Source organism: Falco naumanni, chromosome 1 (assembly GCF_017639655.2).
Source record: "Falco naumanni isolate bFalNau1 chromosome 1, bFalNau1.pat, whole genome shotgun sequence".
Classification (NCBI taxonomy): domain Eukaryota; kingdom Metazoa; phylum Chordata; class Aves; order Falconiformes; family Falconidae; genus Falco; species Falco naumanni.
The window spans coordinates 16882815-16902560 of NC_054054.1; the positions used below are offsets into that span (position 1 = coordinate 16882815).

General features: G+C 46.5%; 1 protein-coding gene across 1 annotated transcript in view; it reads right to left on the reverse strand.

Annotated features, from left to right (window-relative positions):
- The window catches only part of CDS1 (CDP-diacylglycerol synthase 1), a 34755-nt gene extending 16904 nt beyond the window's left edge, over window positions 1–17851 (reverse strand). Inside the window, exons 1-4 of the mRNA XM_040582575.1 lie at window positions 17505–17851; window positions 9774–9901; window positions 6007–6103; window positions 1601–1698 (exon numbers count right to left, since the gene is read on the reverse strand). Coding sequence (XP_040438509.1) covers window positions 1601–1698; window positions 6007–6103; window positions 9774–9901; window positions 17505–17579 — 398 coding nt within the window. The 5' untranslated portion in view covers window positions 17580–17851. The remainder of the gene's footprint in view (window positions 1–1600; window positions 1699–6006; window positions 6104–9773; window positions 9902–17504) is intronic.
- Between the last annotated feature and the right edge of the window lie 1895 nt (window positions 17852–19746).

Here is a 19746-nt window from a genome sequence, read left to right on the forward strand (position 1 = left end):
ATACCCAAAGTTCAACTGAGGTGAAACGTCACCTTCAGCCATCTCTTTTTGCAAGATCTTCAAAGAAATTCCCTTCAGCCAAAGCAGTCAGTATGCAGTTAACGCTGTCACAGGTTTTCATGCAAGTTCAATTACTTGGCTTTCTAAAGTCACAACGGGATCCTCAAATGCCAAGGCAGCACTCAGTAAAAACCAATAAATAGCAAATCTGAAATCACTAAGAGATGCACCTCTCTGGGCAACATACTCCTCAGCTTACTACCAAAGTCAGCCACAGAAGATAAAAACTTGTGATAAACTGGATCTCCAGCTAGTCTTCAAGCAATTGGTACTCATCCTCTTCCCCCTAATAGATGTTGACACTCATTTTGCAAGACTTCACATCTCTGAGCCAAACAGTTGATCTTCAGACTACTGACAGGACTCTCTCATCTCATTGAAATGTCTCAGTGGCCAGATGTTGGACTGAAAGGAACTCTGATGTTAACTAGTGTGGCAATACAGGGGAGTTGATTGAGCTCCACATATGAAGGTGACAGTGCCCAACTGCCAAAGTAGACTAAGTGGTAGAGTGCCTATATTGTCCTCTAAACATTTTGGTAAGGCTGTAGAATCATTCATGCCTGAGCGCCGTAGCTGTAGATCCAGAAGCTATGGAACAAAGCAGACGGTAGATCATTCCCCTGGATAATCCAGGTGTGACCAGAGGGGAACCGATTAGCACTTACAGAAAAGCCAACAGCAGGAATCGACAACATTACACAGTAAAGTTGCTTCTAGAAGTGAAGAAGCGATGTGATAAGAGACAGGGAATAACACAGATATTTCAATTCCTTAAAGACGACAAACCCAACACAAATCTGAAACAACACAACACAGGCCATGTCAAAGAATTATGTCCTTAAGCACCTTAGAGACTACATGCGCCCAACACCTTCCCATAACACTAATGCTAATCAAAAGCTTTTCTTTTTCCTCCCAGAACTCAGAAGAGTTGATTTCCCCAGTTCTATCCAGCCCTATGTAAGCTGGACATTGTCACAAGTATCTGGGATTTGCCAGAAAAATTAATCTTATATTTTGCCTTTCAGAAGATCCCCCAACACTACATGTATGCTGTCCTGTGATTAAATGCATGATTGGAAAGGATTTAAAGCTTGTATTCTATTATTTCAATTCTCTGCATGCGTGTAGAGGAGCTTTTAAGGTACCGGTTCTATTTATTACTTGTGCAAGGTTAACAGCCAATGTAAAAAAAAAAAAAAAAAGCAAAGCAGTTCAGGTAATACATATCAGGTGATTATTTGGCTATGCACATTTTTAGATAGCTTACACATGCTCAGTTCTGACTTAAAGCATATACACATGCATACATATATACGTATTTCTATCAAGGGAAAAATTGTGGTAGTAAAAGGCCAACTAACTTGTCCAAGTTCAGAGGTGGAAGACAACTACAGAATCCTGTATTAGAGACAGATGTCAAGTTTTGTGTGTGCACATGACATACAAAGCCATCATTCTGCCACGAGAGGACATGAGGAACATGAATATTTAAGTTTCCCATCCCTGCTTATTGATGTTCTTGCTTGCTACTCACCAGCTGAGGGATCTAAACCATGGTAAATCATACGAGTGGTAGACTCTGTAACCTATAGTAATGATTTCGTGGTAACACTTCACTTGGATGCTTAAGACCTAAAATAAGAAATAAAAAACTATGTAAAGATGCTGCAGTTGTTTCTTAAAGGCAGTAAGCAGTACTGCAACCTGCACTAAGGGGAGAAATTATTATGAATTCAAATTCCGCACAGCAGACAGACAGGTTCAAAGCAAAGTCCAAAGAAAAATAAAGCTCTGCTTTAAACCTCCCCCAAAACCCTTAAAATCACTAGGCATGCTGAGAAAAAAATACATGGGGCTACCTACAAGAATACACTCGTGAAACAAAGGAAAGCTGCTGACTTTTACGGTTTGGCAGCAACAGGTCGAAAGCCCTTCCTCTACAGAAGGCTCTTCCATTCCTTTTGGCTAAGCTTCATCCTTAAATTTAGCTTAAGAAATATTTTCTAAGATCCAATGGAAAAAACTAACTGTGCAACACAACTTGGACACCCAGGTCTTCCACTTGCAAGCATCTCATTAAGGGCAATTAGCACTGATGATTAGAAGCAAAGCTTACCTAACCCAGGCCTGAACACAACACCCTCCACCGTTTAATTTTGTTTTGCTGATCTCACTACTCCCATGCTTGCCCGTGCAAGTCTGGTAGTACGTCCTGTCAATCTTTGGGCTCCAAAGGACTCTCCACCAGTTTTGGCTAACCCACCGTCACCAAGCAGGTGGCCCTGCCCAGCTATCAAGTATTGCCAAACACAGGTCACAAGTAACCCTGTGCAGAGGCAGGGGTGAGAACCTGCCCACACCAGCTGCACACGCCAGGTGCCAGGCTTTGCAGTATTCTCTCACCACCTGCACCCATGAATAAATTTTGTCTTGCTCAACAGGTGAATGCAGTTTAAAACAGTCTTACACCACCTCGGTGAGTTAATTTTGAAGCTCCCCTTTCTCGTGCTCTTATGCTTGGCCTACATTATAAAACTGAAATGCTACGTGCAAGAGCAACGTTAAAGGATTGCACCTCACAGTGGAAAAGGACACTGGGGTCCAAAGGCATGGAAGTACCTGTTACCTTAGTAGCAGGCAAACATCAAACATGCCTCCACACTTTTTAGAGCAGTCTCAGGTTTTGTCTTCCAAACTTCACTAGATTACCCTTCTTAAAAGAAAATACTCTGGGCATTTTCAGGCTCAGTATTAAGATTTGGTTTCAACATAACTCTTGTTTAAATGTAAAGTATTCGATTCCAGTAAAAAGTAATAATTCATGAACAAATCTGGTCTTTCCCTCCATTCTTTTTTACAAAGTCTCAAATGTCAACTGTACGACCTGTTTATCATATTAGAAGACAGAGTTATTGCTTTGCAGTACAACAGAGGAAGAACACTATTCCATTTCTATGTTTCATTTATATATATGTTTTCCAATGAAACAATAAATTACTACTTTGTTATGTCATTCACCTGAAAATAGGAAATAAAAATCAGACTAATTCAGATGTAAAGGCTGCAGTGCAGACCATAATACTGGTGAAACAGCATTCCAGTCCTGAAGAAAATACAGGGGGAAAAGGGGAGATTATGACCTGCGGAAGAAGGGGCAGGCAACTCTGGAGGACGACAAAGATGTCATGAGGTTATGCTGGGAGACAATTAGAAGGGCCAAAGCCCAGCTAGAACTTAGACTGGCTACTGCCATACAACATAATTAAAATGTTTCTATACATACATCAGCAACAAAAAGAGGACTAAGGAAAATCCCCATCCTTTACTGGACGTGGGGAGAAACATATCGACAAAGGATGAAGAAAAGGCTGGGGTAATTACTGCCTTCTTTGCCTCAGCCTTTAATAGTAAGACCAGTTGTTCTCCAGGCACCCAGCCCCCTGAGCTGGAAGACAGGGAGGGGGAGCAGAATGAAGCCCCCATAATCCAAGGGGAAATGGTCAGTGACCTGCTACACCACTTCAACGCACACACAAGTCTATGGGGCAGGATGGGACCACCGAAGGTACAGAGGGAGCTGGGGAACCGCTCACTCAGCCACTTGCCATCATTTACCAGCAGACCTGGTGAAACAGGGAGGTCCCAGCAGAGCAGAGGTTACCAAATGTGATGTCCATTTACAGGAAGGGCCAGACGGAGGATATGGAGAACTACAGGCCTGTCAGCCTGACCTCAGTGCCAGGGATGATTATAGAGAAAATCATCCTCAGCGCCATCACACAGCATGTACAGGGCAACCAGGTGATCAGGCCCAGAGAGCAGGGTTTTATGAAAGGCAGGTCCTGCTTGATGAACCTGATCTTCTACAGCAAGTGACCCACTTCGTGGATGAGGGAAAGGCTGTGGGTGCTGTCTAGCTGGACTTCAGTAAAGCCTTTGACACCGTGTCCCACAGCATCTCCTGGGGAAACCGGCTGCTCGCGGCCTGTAGGTGTGCGCTCCGGGCTGGGTAAAAGGCTGGCTGGCTGGCCGAGCCCAAAGGGGGGTGGGGAATGGAGCCACATCCAGCTGGCGGCCGGGCACACGTGGTGTTCCCCAGGGCTCAGCGCTGGGGCCGGTCCCGGTTCGTGTCTCTGTCTGTGATCTGGGCGAGGGGATCGAGTGCCCCCTCAGCGAGTCTGCAGCCAACACCCGGCTGGGCAGGGGTGCTGATCTGCTGGAGGGCAGGAGGCTCTGCAGAGGGGTCTGGGCAGGCTGGATCCGTGGGCCCAGGCCACTTGTATGAGGTTCCACAGGGCCGAGTGCCGGGTCCTGCCCTGGGGTCACACCGGCCCCACGCAGCGCTCCAGGCTGGGGCAGAGCGGCTGGGAAGTGCCTGGGGGGAAAGGGCCTGGGGGTGCCGGTGGGCAGCCGGCTGGGCAGGAGCCAGCACCGTGCCCAGGTGGCCAGGAGGGCCAGCAGCATCCCGGCTTGTGTCAGCAACAGCGTGGCCAGCGGGACCAGGGCAGTGACCGTCCCCCTGCACTGGGCACTGGTGAGGCCGCCCCTGGAATCCTGTGTTCAGGTTTGGGCCCCTCGCTGCAGGAGGGACACTGAGGGGCTGGAGCGTGTCCAGAGACGGGCAGCGGGGCTGGGGAAGGGGCTGGGGCACAAGTGTTGTGAGGGGCGGCTGAGGGAGCCGGGGTGTTCAGCCTGGAGACAAGGAGGCTCAGGGGGGGCTTATCGCTCTCTGCCACTGCCTGACAGGAGGCTGTAGGCGGGTGGGGGTCGGCCTCTCATCCCAAGTAACAAGTGACAGGACAAGGGGAAACAGCCTCAAGTTGTGCCAGGGGAGGTTTAGATTGGGTACTAAGAAAAAATTTCTTCATCAAAAGGGCTGTCAAGCATGCGAAAAGGCTGCTCAGGGAAGTGGTCAAGTCTCCATCTCTGGAGGTATTTAACAGATGTGTAGATGTGGTGTTTGGGGACATGGTTGAGTAATGGACTTAGCAGTGCTGGATTAATGATTGGACCTGATGATATTAAAGGTCTTTTCCAACCAAAATGATTCTATAAATACAACTGAAAAGGTGTTTCACAAAACAGTAGAAAAAGCACATTTTGACAATTAAATGAACTTAAGAGTGAAATATCAAAGCAGTTACCCAGAAGTACCAATTTCAGTGTTTCAGAAGCCACATCCCTGCCTGTTACTTGCCACAAGTGGTTATGACACTTGAAACATTGTTCAGTAAAAATACCAGCAATAAAAATGATGGAAAGAAGCAATAAAGGCTGGCCGGGTATGTAGGGCATATTATTATTATTTCACTTCATGACATAAAAACGCACTTTATCTCTGTATGGGATGGGACCTAGCCCCATTCTACAAATAAGCCCAAGGCTGCAAGGCAGCCCCATAGAGAAGCAGAGAATTAATGGAGCATGCTTGAGGAAAGCCTTTAAGTGCCAGTCACAGAGAGCAAACCAGAGCTGCCTGCTTTCCTCAGCCTCGAACATGACTCTCTTGTGTCTTCATGGTTTTTTGTTTTGGGGTTGTTTTTTCGGGGGGGGGGGGGGGGCCGGGAGGGGGGAAGGTTGGTGTTGTTCATTTGTTGGGGTTTTTTGAACAAACCTCAAAGAACATAACAGTAGGTGATGGGAACCAGACAAGGAAACAGATGACAGTAGTTTAGTTAACTTCAAGCCAACAATTGTTCAACTTCTTAGTTACCTTCATTCCTACTTTTAAAAAAAATTAATTATAGCATAGAAGAAGTCCTTAATCCACAAGGCCCAGTTGTGAATCTGTCCAGTGTTTTTCAAAGGCATTTACATTTAGACAAATAAGAGACAAATTGCTCTTAGCTGTCTGTTCGGTTTGCTTCCAGCTGTCTTAGGCACAATGAACAAAGAAATCAAGTAATTCTTGCACAGTAGAATGCATTTAAACAAACTTACCAGAAGCATCAGCATAAATGATCCCAGGTATATGATCAGAAAAAACACAGAAATCATAGCTAGAGTGAGAATTCCACGAATCCACCAATTTTTCCATCTAATAAAAAAAAAAAAAAAAAAAAAGAGAGAAAAAACCCCAAGCAGTTATAAAAGAAAATAAAAGCCACTTCCTTTACTAACTAGAGATTAAAGTGTATCAGAAACAGTGGGATTTCCATAAATTTTCACATTTAATAAAACACACAGCAAGAACCACAGATTCAACCAACTATCTAACTAAACAGGATATACAGTAAAAGAAATAAAAGTTAGTCACTTGTCTTATACCCCCATGCTCCACGCCCCCCCCAAACATCACTTGCAATTCAACCGATCAACCCCATATTGAAGATGCTGTGAAAATACATCAGGACGCTCAAAAAGCATCACATAATCAGCAAGACTGACAAGGGCCCAGCCATGTCAAGGCTTACATATGAAAGAAAGGCTGCCAAGTAAAAAGCATACAAATCTTTGAGGAGTAAGAGACCAAAATAATAAAAAAAAAAAAAACCACAAAAAAAACCAGGTGATCACCAGCTTTCTGTAACAGCAAAGTAGCTATTTTTGCCAGATAGATGGTTATCTGCTGACAGCAGTCCTGTGTTCTCGTGAGCACTGGAATGAGGACAGGAAAACATGTGACAATGAGGGGTGATGGGTCAAACTAGTTCTACTATTTTCCCCTCGTAGACCTTTGCAGCTGTTTGTGGCTACCTAAGGAAAGCAGAATAGACTAAGGAAAGCAGAATAGAAATTCCTGATACCATAAAATCATTTTGGTTGGAAAAGACCTTTAAGATCATCAGGTCCAACCGTTAACCCAGCACTGCCAAGTCCACCACTAAACCATGTCCCTAAGCACCACATCTACACATCTTTCAAATACCTCCAGGGGCGGTGACTCAACCACTTCCTTGGGAAGCCTGGTCCAATGCTTGACAACACTTTTGGTGAAGAAACTTTTTCTAATACCCAACCTAAACCTCCCTCGGTGCAACTTGAGGACATTTCCACTTGTCCTATTGCTTATTACTTGGGAAAAGAGACCAACCCCCACCTGCCTACAACCTCCTTTCAGGTAGTTGCAGAGAAAAAAAAAGGTCTCCGCTGAGCCTCCTCTCCAGGATAAACAGCCCCAGTTCCCTCAGCTGCTCCTCGTAATGCTTGTTCTTTAGACTCTTTATCAGCTTTGTTGCCTGTCTCTGGACACACTCCAGCACTTCAGTGTCTTTCTTGTAATGAGGGGCCCAAAACTGAGCACAATATTTGAGGTGCACGCTTGGGGAAGTCTTCTCCAACTAGGAAGTCTTTGCTGGATGGTTGGGGGTTTTTGGGGAAATTTTAGTAGTTTCTAGAGTAATCAAAATGTTGTTTCTCACCCTCCCTACACCCCCAACCCCCTGCCCCCAATGGCCAGTATCGGGAAAAATCAAGAGCCTAGCTCATTTTAAAAAAGAATGTTAAAAACTCTCATCATATGCTTCACTCTGCCATGGAAGTGTTTCTAGTTATCAATAGTCTGTATTTTATTGTTCATATTACTTCTCAGTAAGTTTTCTCCTTTTTTGCCTGTATTTTTCCTTTCAAGAATTTTGCCTCTAAAAGTACACCAAGTCAACTAATCACAAGTTACTGCTAAACACAAGAATCCCTACCATAGCTTAAAGAAATTCTTTCTGATGTTTTGCTTTGTATTGGTCTTGTGTTTCACTGCTGCATCAGGATATACATCTGATTTAGAGGACACTTAGTTTTGTGTCATACTCCACTTTTACTGTAAACTTCAACTATTATTAATTTGATTTTCAAGGATGTTATTCATCAGCAAGTTAATAAAGCTAAACCCACTAATTGGATTTGCCTTAAGTATCAGAACAAAGGCACAACAGGCTTTATCACAACAGATGCTTTACATTCCTCTGTGATGTGGGTTATAGAGTAGCAGCTCACTCCTAGTGGCATATCTATGATGAGCAAGACTCCTTTACAAGAACTCAACGTCCCTTAAGAATAATGTTAAAATACCACAGAGTATCTTGAGGGTGTTGACAAGCACAGCACTGGAAAGGCAGCTTCAGTAAGACAGGCAACAAGCTCCATAATCTAGGAAGCCACCTGACAAGTTTATTTTATCTTAACTCTCCACTGGAAAGTTATGGATACTATTGCCTCTGAAGTCTAAACACAAAGAGAAACAATATTTCTCAGACTTCCAGTGCAACGCACTCACATAGGGTATTGTGACACCAGCTTTGGTGGGCCTGCCAGTTACTAAACTAACAGGTGATTTAAGACTATTATTCATAAAACACCATGAATTTAATTTTGCACTCAAAGCACCCTTGTGCACCTTTGTGCAAATACTCCAATAAAGAATTTCAATCATGTGAAACAGGAAAGGTTTTGCCTGTGCCCCTTATGAGGTATCACTGTGCAAGTGCCCTTTGAAACAAGCCTGAAGATTCCACAACATTCAACACGGTAGGAGAACTTTGAATGCGATAGGAACTAGATTCTCCTTTCAGTAGTGGTGTGGCAGCAGTAAACATCACATGCTGCTCACAGCTGGTGCCGTTTAGAAACATGATTTTTGACACCTGGGAAAAATACGTTTGTATATAGCTCCCAGACGTCACAACAGAAACAAACAACACCTTAGAAGAGCATCAAGTCAAAAAAAATGTACTTTCACGCTGCTATTGGAAGATGTCTGCTGGAGATCAATTTTTTTACAAAGACTTCAAAATTTTTAATTGTAGCCCAGATTGGAGGTCCTTCTTTGGACTCCTGCAAGACCTAAGTTGCATCTAAAATATACATTGTATGTTGCTTGGTTTGTTACGTTGAGCGTAAGGTAGGCACGATACACACATTCATTTTACCAGGTAGTTTTTTGGTATGTGATCTATCACACTCCTAAGTGTTCTTTCATTGCACTAGTGAAAAAAAGGTAATGTGAATTGCCACCTCCAAAAGGGTGTGACTGACCAAGTGTTGTAAAGGGACTGCATAAAAAATTATAGTAGGGACTTCATTCATTAGCCTCCATGAATATGCAGGTCCCCACCATTATCTGTCTATTTATACACATACACAAACACCCTCACACATTTGCTAACCATTAAGCTCCTGTGAACAGGGGTTGGAAACAGAAACCTAGGTTTGAAAAGAGACAGCAGGAAAAAATTAAATGTTGCTTTAAAAGGTATGGAAATACAAGCTATATTGTATTTAACTGTCAGTAAAAAATATTTAGAAGTGGAAATACTGTCACAAAAAGCTAGCAAAGTTCACCCAGAGAATTGACACTTCTTCCCTTTTCATTTATACACAAATACCTCCTAACCCTGGACATAGGAAATTAGTTTCTTATAACCGTCAGAAACAGCTATTCTGACTATTCTTTAGCCGCTTCTATTGCAATGCTCAGACTGAGCAAATATTTAAGCAAATATTTAAGCAAATTGTAGCTAAACATCGCAGTGGTTTACTTAGAAATGCATGCCACGGGCAACCTTCAGGTATATGCAAAAAATACCACACTGAAGGGACTATCAAAGCACAAATAAATTAATGACATCCACTAAAAATTTTTCCTTCAGTTTTCATGTGTATCATATAAAATTTGAAACTGCAGTATAATCTATAAAAATTAAAACTGCAACATAATTTGTAAGAATTTTAGCCAGCAGCTATTAAATTTGAGAGCTTTTTTTTTACTATACCTGGCAGATAAGCCCGACAAAGCCCTTTTGAGGATTTCTGGAGTGCTGTCTGTCGGTGGAGGAACATCGGGAACATCTGAATCAATTCTAAGATCCAACTCGCCAAGTCTTTCTTCCAAATCCACTTCCTATGACCAAAAAAAAACCAACACAACATGCAAGATTATTAGTTATGTCATAAAACAGCATTCAGAGCCATAAACCTGTATTTAGGACCCAATAATATCTACATTACCTTCTAAAAAGACAACGGTGTACTAGTGACACCGTAGATGCTGTAGGAGACAAATGTATGCCAATAAATGTTTATACGCAGGCCAGTACTCAGATGTTGTGATGTTACCTGCTGTACTCAAGAAACTTCATATTCTAGGCACTTTTTCAACCCACGTGCATAAGCGTGTATTTATATGCTTCTAGAAATACTGCAGCTGACACAGAACACAGGAGTTTAACAGAAAGCTCTAACCTTCTAACACATTCCTTCACCTACATCTCAAACTAACCCTTTATGGAATAAGGAGAAGGGTCTTCTAGAGTTGTAATGTCACATTAAGAATAAAAGAGGAAACTGAATGCATGAAAAAACCCAGTCCCTTTGCACAATGAAGAGAGGTTGCTGGCACAGTCTCATACATAGATCCACTAGGACTTGAACCCTTCAGCTTGAAAAGAACAATCCAAAACCAAACTGTGATGTGACCAAGTGTCCTATGGACACAGTATTACTCAGAATAATTTTTTGTATGACTCCAACACTGCAGTTGTTTCTTCAGTATTCACTAACGACCACTCAGGAAGACATCACCTAGACACTGTGTCTAACCCAAACGCAAAATAAGCAGTGTATATTTTGGTGACAACAGACAAATTGTCACCAACGGTCAGAGTAGACTGTCAAGACTATTTTTCCCTCAGTTAAAGCTGGCACTAAGGGTGCTGATGACTGACTTCACTCGTTCCAGTGTTACAGACACCACAACCCTGCGGAGCCAGGTGGCTTCGCTCGGCCACGGTGCAGCAGTAAGGCTGGGTGCTGTCTCTGGTGCAGTGTCTGGCTCTCCTGAGGCCTAAACTTCTTCCTGACCCCCCAGCTTGCCTGACCTCCTTACAATTCCGAACAGCTTCCAGCCTGCCCTGCCACCTCAGGTTCATCGGTTCTTAACAGTTCTGGGGACTGTGTAGCAACTGTGCTTGAAAACCTTGTTCACCACCGCTATACTGCTCTTTCTGCCTCCCTCTGTTCCAAACTCCCTCATCACTGGCCATGGCTCTTTCTCCTTCATCTGCATGAACATGACTGTTTTCTTTCCTACCTTTCCTTAATAATACTGCTTTCTTCCCTTGTTCTAAGTATTTGTGGCATTTTGGCAGCCAGGAGGTGCGCCTATTCCCTCTCACCCCTCCGTGAGCCACCACAGAACCGGGGCAGCTCACAACCCCCCCATCCCACGTTAGCCCCTTCATACCGCCTTTCCCTCGCCATCCGTGGGCCTTTTCAGGAAGCCACCCTTCAGTGCAAACCCCTGCCTCAGCGACACCTCTGTGAGCAGCACAGGTGGGAAGGGTGAGCCTTTCCCACACGGTAACCGAGGGCTGAGCCCTGCCCAGCGCCGCCGGGGTCCCGCCGGGGGTCGCGCCGCGGGCGGCCGGGAGCTGGCCATGGTGCTGCAGGGCGCCCCCCGCCGCCCCCACCCCGCTCCAGGGGCAGCGGGCCCAGGCCAAGCACCAGCCTTTTCCCTTTAAAATGCTTTTTAGAAGCAGAGACCGGCAGCTGGCACTATACACACGCGCATGGGAAACAGGTAACCACAGGGAAAGTCATTCTCTTCTTTCACACGTCAGCCCTGCGTTTCGCTCATTCGCTTTGTGTACCACGCACGCGCCCGAGATCCATTTCTTGAATGGATTTTACATCATTCACATCTTGGGAAAAACATGGTGAATGTTTTCCCTGTTCCTTGAAAACCCACAGCTGAATAACTATTAGACAGATATTGTCTACAATTAATAGGAAAAGAGCAAATACACTAACTGCAGACCAGACTTCAGAAAGTCTGTAGAACAACTGGAAAAGCACATAAATAAATAAATACTGTGCTTGCAACCTCTGTTTCTCGTAGTTGTTTCTCATAGTGCTGTACCACAGCTTCGGAAATCAACCACAGATGTGATTGCCGGGGATCACAGGTCTCTCCCAAAGCCATGTTCCAACTGAGGCGCAGCAAGCTCTCTGTACGGCTCCAGAAGATGCTGCTCACTGTGTATATGATGGGTAGGGGCAGTAACCCTGGCCCCAAGACCATGACTTAGTGTCTTTAATATTAATCCCTGCTTGCACATGGCTGAGATATTCTCTCTTTTTAGCACTCAGAACTCAGAAAACGCCCAAACTTTTTGGGTTTTTTTGGCTTTTGGTATCACAGAAAATGTTTCCATATTCAAACAGTGTTTAAAGATTAAAACAAAAAATATAAAATCATACTTAGTTTTACCCCTCTGATATTTAACATATAACTGTCACTCATGCACCTCATTAGAAGCAATGTTTTAGAGTTGCTATTTGAAACACCTGAATTCACAGGTGCATGGCATTTTTCAGAGTATCTGAACACCTTGGAGGAGTCTGTGCTTCTCTGATGGGTTTTCAGTAGCTCATGGTTCACGCTGCCCCTACTGGAAGCTTGGCTGGTGCAACCTGCAAGTTGCATAGAACCTGGTGCATTTTTTAACTTTAGACTGCTACAATAACCAGTGGGAGACAAACCCCAACCATTTTCAACTTCTCTTTGTAACATACCTCAAAAAATACCTTAAATACCTTATTTTCCAGTTAATTGCTAAAATGGCCACAACCATTTCCTGGGTAAGGCATTTAATGGGCTAAGTCAGAAGCCAAAGAGGAAGTTGTTCATAATTGTCTTCTGCATCATGAAATGCTCAAAGAACCCCATCACTGGGGGACAAGTCTTTCTTGCTAATTGTTTTCTTAATTATTTTACATGATTGATTATAAACATTCCAGTTTATAGCCATGAAAAACAGCAATCACTATGGAAGGCAGCACTAAGTTAATCACTATAAAAGTGCTCAAAAGAAAAAAACCAAAACAAATCAAGAGACTTGCTACTTCAGCTTGACCTTCTAGAAGCAGTTTTGGAGTTCAGTATAAAACTACGCAGCCCTTCCTTCTGCTGCTCTTCAGGTCTGGGATTTGGCCAAGCTGAACACACAGTAACAAGGACCTGCGAGGGGCATTAATTGAAATACCGTGGGGTTTACACCATGAGCAGGTATTCACTAGGTTTTCCAAAGTTAATTGAAAACAGCAGAAGTTGTACTGTCCTAAGCAACTAAGACACCTTTCAACCCCAACGCCAAATTAAATGTTTGATCTGAGGTGTTTTAATTTCTTTCTGGAGTTTTCAAACTGCAGGTGACAGAGCCTTTTACATGCAGACTGTGTGCCACTCCCATCTCCCTGATGCACATCCCAAGTGTCTGTAACAGATAGATGTTGCTATGAGGTCACTGCTGTGTTACTCTTCATTTGACAGCACATGTTCTTTGAACAGAACCTATCTGATCAGATCATAGAATAGAAGTCCAACAAGGCTGAGATGATGCAGGCCTAACAAGTACGGGGAAGAAGGCAAACCTGGCAGTTACTCACGTGCTACAAATACCTCAGCACATAATAAGCACGCCTATCCGACCACTACAACACTCACTGGTTTTCGTCATTTCCACAGTACCCCAAGACAAAGCTTTGTTTATTTATTTGTAGGGTTTGGGTTTGATTTTGGTGTTCTTAAAGACAAGACTTTCATCCTTAAGCTAAATCTTCTGTACAGGACCACGAACACTTGGCTATACAAAGGAGGAACTCCAACAGTCAAGATTCACATGGATGGACTGTTCATCAACAGTCAATCCACACGGATTTCTGCTTGACAACACCTACCAGGATACAGCTGTGTGTCATGCTGAAAAAAACAGACAAGTCAACCTTGCAGCATCTAAAAGGACATATGCATCGGAATTGCTGTTTTGTACCACATGTCCTCCACTACAATTAACACGTGCTGAGTGAACCACACACAAGAATTATTCTAGTTACAAAGGCACTTGCAATGTTTTGCTTGTACAGCATTTTTTTAAAGACACAATAAGGAACTCCCAAGTAGGCAGCAGCCATGTTTTTCTTGGAAGATGCAGCATCTATATGAAGAGCAACTGGGAAGACAAAGACATTTTCCAACAGCTTACGTGAAAAAAAGTTAGCAAGCAAAAAAATTTAATTATTGTCATTGTACTCGTATAAGCATTACTTAAAGGAAGTTTCCTCCTCCAGCTTTGACCTTTCTGCAGTCTCTCTCACAAGTTTTACAATGAAGTCAATAGTTCAGTTGGATCACATTGTAGCATATTTAATTACTGTACCTTGATACCTTCCTCTGCAGTCCAGATAGCAAAGTGTCAGAAGATCCTGAATAATGAAACCTTTTTTTCCAAACTGTTAAAGCCTGACATATGCAGAAACACAAGTGAGAAAAGCGCACACACTGAATTGAACACTGAAACCTACAGAACCTTTACTATCTGCATTAGTACTACTTCACCATCACTTCCAAGAAAATAGAGGTTTGGAAATAGTCAGCCCTTATTATTATTATCATGCCTACAGCAGACAGCATAGAGGTCAGATTTCACTGCAAAAATTTAACAGATCCATTTTCTGGGTATTCCAAAAGACCTAAGTCAAATGAACTAACTAAGTGATCCCTGACAGACTTCCACCATAACTCCTACTGCCATCAGTTATTTATCTTGTTTTAGTAACAAATAATAAACAACAACCCTAGGTGAACAGGCACTTGTTCCCAGGGCCAGCAATGCAACACGATTCCACCACCCTTTCCCTGCCTTACTCCAAGAACTCTGCACAGTACAAAGAGGAATAACTGTGTGATTACTTCCAGGGTACGCTGAATTTTTTGGAAGCATTTTAAAGCAGTGTGGCTTGCTTTTTAGTAAAGAATGCAGACAACAAGGATTTTAAAAGAAGCATGAACACACGCAGGTCCAACTGTAAAACTTTAATGGACCTATACATACTAAGTATTTGAATGCCAATAGTTTCTCTTGCTCCCAAAGGCCGCAGAGTATTTATGAAGGCGCTCTGACAAGACATTCTTAGGTAAAGAGCATCCAGGGCAAGCAGCAGCAAATACAAAAGGGACAACAACAACAAAAAAGTCACTCCTGCATGTCACAGGGCAATGCAAAGAAACAATAAACTTGTGAAATCGCAGAGCCCTACAGGGCAAAGGCATGTTCATAGAAATTTTTCAAAAAGTCATCAGCTCAACAAGCTAGTGAGCAACATAAGACACCGAAACCTGCAGTGCTTGAGAACTTCAGGAAGAAGCTTCACAAAGGGCATACCATATTCCTTCATACAAACCCAAAGAAGTGAACTTTTATTTGAAATTATATGGGCATAAAAATAGCTACCAGTTGTTTCCAGTTAGCGGTAAAAAAAACATGCAAATGGGGGGCAGGGGGGAAGAGCTTCACTTAAATTCAGTGGGAAATTAGCATCTATAGACATAGTAAGCATAACATGAAAAGTATCAGATTACATACTGAAAACAAGACTCAAAGTACAAAAGATAAAACTGTCCAGGTGTATTTAGTGTCTCAGGAGCTCTTCAGAAAACACAGAGCGCTTCTCCACTTTGGCACGAATCTGGAGGTCTGAATTAATTGGGTCAACACATCAACAAGAGCAGAAGCAGCACAAAGCAGTTACCATACAAAAGGAGACAACCAAGTTCTCTCCTTCATTACAAGTGAGGAAGAGGGTGATGTCTCTGAGCTGCATACTAGGAAGCAGTGGAAACCCACCACATCACGGCCATCCTGAGTGGTTGTGAACAAAAGAACAAGCTTTGGGTCCAAGTAGGCAATTAATACACTCATAATATGTCATCTCAAAATAACCAAAGAACAACAAGCTATCCATTTGTTGTAAAGGTCAGGCAAGAGGTAGAGCAGAAAGATAACCATCTAAGAAGGCATATAACATGGTATCTGTGAATCCAGATGACCAGATGCTTCCCATCGAATCACCTACAGCAGACGATGTCTGCTCTAAAACAGAGACCCAGGCTATGACCTACTGATAGAAAAGCCAGTACAAAATGCTGGTATATCCTTACAGTTACCTTACAGTTATATAAAGCACTAAAGACAGCTTTACATGTAAAATCAATCCTTAATGTTGCTTGTGAGCCACGACATCGGGGCAGAGCATGCACGTGGCAGACAGGATGAACAACTCTATTGGGAACAAGGAGGGTCCCCTAAATAAGCCATCAAAAAGTCTTCTGTGTGGTGGAAAAGGCTTTCCATACCTAACAGTTCAAGCCATCATTGCAAATGTGTGCATTTTGAAATTTATCTCCTGTAACCAACACCCTAGCTGTATACACAACGGCAGAGTCCTTTCTGCTCAACATCATCTGCAACTGGACGAAACACTAGGCTGTCAAGCAGATAAAGTAAAAACCTAAAGTAGACCTATAGGCAAGAACAGCATTTTCCTCTCTGGAAATCATGCAAGTAAACCAAGAATAATATTACTGAGTTTTAGCTGCACCCTTCTGAGGTCTGGAGAGCAGAGGCTTTGAACGGGAAGAACTCTCTGAAGGCAACTCCCTGCACACCTCAGAGATGAGCTTAGCCTACAAAATAAAGCAAACCTGAACAACTCCACAGAAAAACTGCTTTTTAAGTGCACAAGCAATTGGGTTTAAAGGTTAATTCTCATCTACAGCGAAACACACTCTGCGCAGCTGTGGTCTAAATGTACCTTGTTTGATGACAGCTCTCAGCGCAGCTCAGCACTACACATTTTCAAGTTCACTGGCTTCGGGTTCACGCAACCAAAGTGCAGAATCAAAAGCAACTGTTGAGTTTCAGTTTCAGGGCGCGTTTCCCTTGCCACGGCGCCCGGGGCAGACGCCACGCTCCCCAACTTCCACATCCACCTAGGATTAAACAGGCACCAACCCCAGCACCCTCCACCGCGTACTGCACACTTAATTTAGCAATCAGAATGCTGCTTTTTTTTAATTATTATTATTCCAGTTACCAACATGAGAACGTCGCTTTCATTTTATTCAGACAATTAGCAAGCGGGACGCGCTTTGCTTTTGTGGGGATAAGCCTTAACGCCGCGGCAAACAAAAGAACAGCGCGGTGGCTGTTTTGCCGCTATAATGAACCCGATGCACAGACTTGGCAATGGAAAACCTCCTGCCTGAGCAGAAACGCCGCACGGTACGGCCTGCGGGGCCGGGCCGGGTGCCTGTCGCCTACCGGCCGTGAAGCAGGCGCACGGCGGGCGGCGCTGGCACGGCCTGTACCCGGCGCCCCCTCCACACGCGGGACCGCGCCCCCCGCCCGCCCCGGCCGGGCCCACCGCAGCGCGCCGCCCGCAGCCCAGCGGGGTGCCCCGGCCCGGCCCGCGGCGGGGCAGGACACGCGTGGGCCCCTCGCCCCCGCGCACCGAGCGCTCGGCACGTCCCGCTCCCGCCGCGGGCGCCACCGGCGGAGTCACGGCGCCTAAGCTGGGCCCGCCGAGCCGCCAGCGGGGGCAGCGCCGCCCCCCGCCCGCACACCTGCCCCAGCGGCCGCCAACGGCCCCCGCCCGCCCGCCCTCACCTTGTCGCTCCCCGCCTCCGCCGCCTCCTCCTCCTCCTCCTCGGCGGCCGCCCGCCGCCGCCGCCGCGCCGACATCGCGCCGCGGGAGCTCAGCGCCCACCCGGCGGCGACCGGGAGCAGGCGGGGCCGGGCTGATCGGGACGGGCAGGGCGCGGAGGCCGCACCGCCGAGCCCGGCCGCCGCCGCCTCCGCCTCCTCCTTCCCGCCTGAAGCGGCTGGCGCTGTACCCCCTCCCCGGGGAGGGGGCGCTCTCACGGCGGACGCCGCCGCCACGGCTCGGGGCCGCAGCCGGACCCCACCGCCCCGGCAGCGGAGAAACGCCCGCGTCCCCGCGGCGGCGGCGGCGGCGGCAGGGCAGGGGCGGGGCCGCGGGCCCAGGTGAGCCCGACGCTCCGCCCCCGCACTGGGCCCCGCCGCCGGCCGGCGCAGGGGGCGGGGCGGGGCCGCGCCAGGAGGCTGGTGGCGCGGCGAGGGGGGGTGACTGGCTCGGCTCGGCCCGGCCCGATCCGGCCCGGCTCGCCTCGGCTCGGCCCGGCCCTGTCCCCGCCCCCTGCAGCCAGGGGCCGGGTGGCCGGTACGCTGGGCCGCCGCTACCGCGGCGCACGCCAGGGCCACCCCCCCGCACACACACCGTGCCCCCTCCCCCCAACCCCTGCACCGCCGTGCCCCCAGGGCGCTTTCTCCTGGGTGTTAGCGTGGTGACATCCCCGGGGAGCCAGGGCAGGCATCCCCACACCGCCCCGGCACCAGCTCTGCGTGGGCACCCGCGGACACGGGTGCTGCAGCCGCAGGGGCATGCCTGGCTGTGGAGCGCTTTGCTTCCCTCTGGGGTACTTACGTCCACTTGCCCTCTGTCCATTTAAAAAGTGCCTCCAGCCTGTGCAGGAATGCAAAGCACCTGCCTGGGTGTTGCAGCCCAGAAAAAGGCTCTGCACAGGCAGTTACATCTGCCTGCCAGCTCCATCATCCTCACCAAAGAGCCGCTGCTTGCTGCTTGCTACAGAGGCTGCCCCAGGACAGGGTGCAGGGGGGGGCTGAAAGGCGTGGGGTGCATGGATGCTCTCCACCAGGGCTGTAGTGTGGGAGGCGTGGGGGGCAGGCCTGCGGGGGCAGCAAAGTCGGGGGAGAAGCCAGACCCTGTTGGACGGGTGACCCGATGAGCTGTCTGAAAATCATCCCGGTCTGCTGAGACTTGCTACAGCAACGGTGCCATCCCAGCCCTCTGGCCCTGTTCAGATGCCCGTGTTGGAGCACCTCTCCACTCCAGCACACCGCTGCCGGGTGGTCAGGAGAGCAAAGACCAGCTTCTCCTCGAAAAGCCTGCTGAATTCCTCCAGCTGCCCTGTTACCGAGCCTGTTCCGCTCCATCATCCTTGTATGGCTACTGACAGTCTGGCTGTGGGAACAGCCGGATGCCCCAGAGCATTCCCATGACGGCACCCATCCCAGATGTCCCCCTCGTGCCCACATGCTGGCTTACGGTGCCTGCAAAAACCAGGCCAGCACCTCTTGCAAGGTAGTGTCCAGTCACGGCTGCTGTCGTTTGCGTTATCCCTCTGGTGACTGGTTTCACCAAGCTCGATTGGTTTTATTTCATGCTCTAGTTTTATTATGTAAACAACATTATTAGTAGTAGTAGTATGTCCAAAGGTACGCTCCCCACGTTTTTAATTACAACACCACGGTTCAGGAAGTTAGAGCAAGCTGCTGTGAGCAGACACAGATTATGGCAGTGATAAACCAGCTCTGACCTCACTGCCATGAAGCAGTGGACCCTGCAGTGTTCAAGAAGAGCAGTCGTTCCTGTGACATGTTTTACCCACGCACTGCTGCCGGGAGGTTGCACACCTGCATGCAGCATCCCCAAACACGTACAAAAACCTTTAGCAGAGAAGGGCTGCTCCAGCAGAAGGCAGGCCAGGCAGGCCACGGAGGCACAGCTTCTGCCATCAGGTCCTTCACAGGCAAAGGTGACCGCGGCAGCCCACTGCAGATCAGTGATATGGCCATACCTCCTGGATCCTCCAACTTTTCACTCTTACAAAGTTAAATTTAAAATTTATTTCTCCGTAAGTGAAATATTATGGGGGGAAACAGAGTCAAAATTCAGCTGTCCTGCCTCAGAATATGCAAGGGTGGGAAACTGTTCCCCAGCAAGGAAGAAACCCAAACCATACAGGGTAAGCTGGGCACAGAGTGGATCCCAATGCCTAACAAGGCATCCTTTCCACTTTCTCCTCTC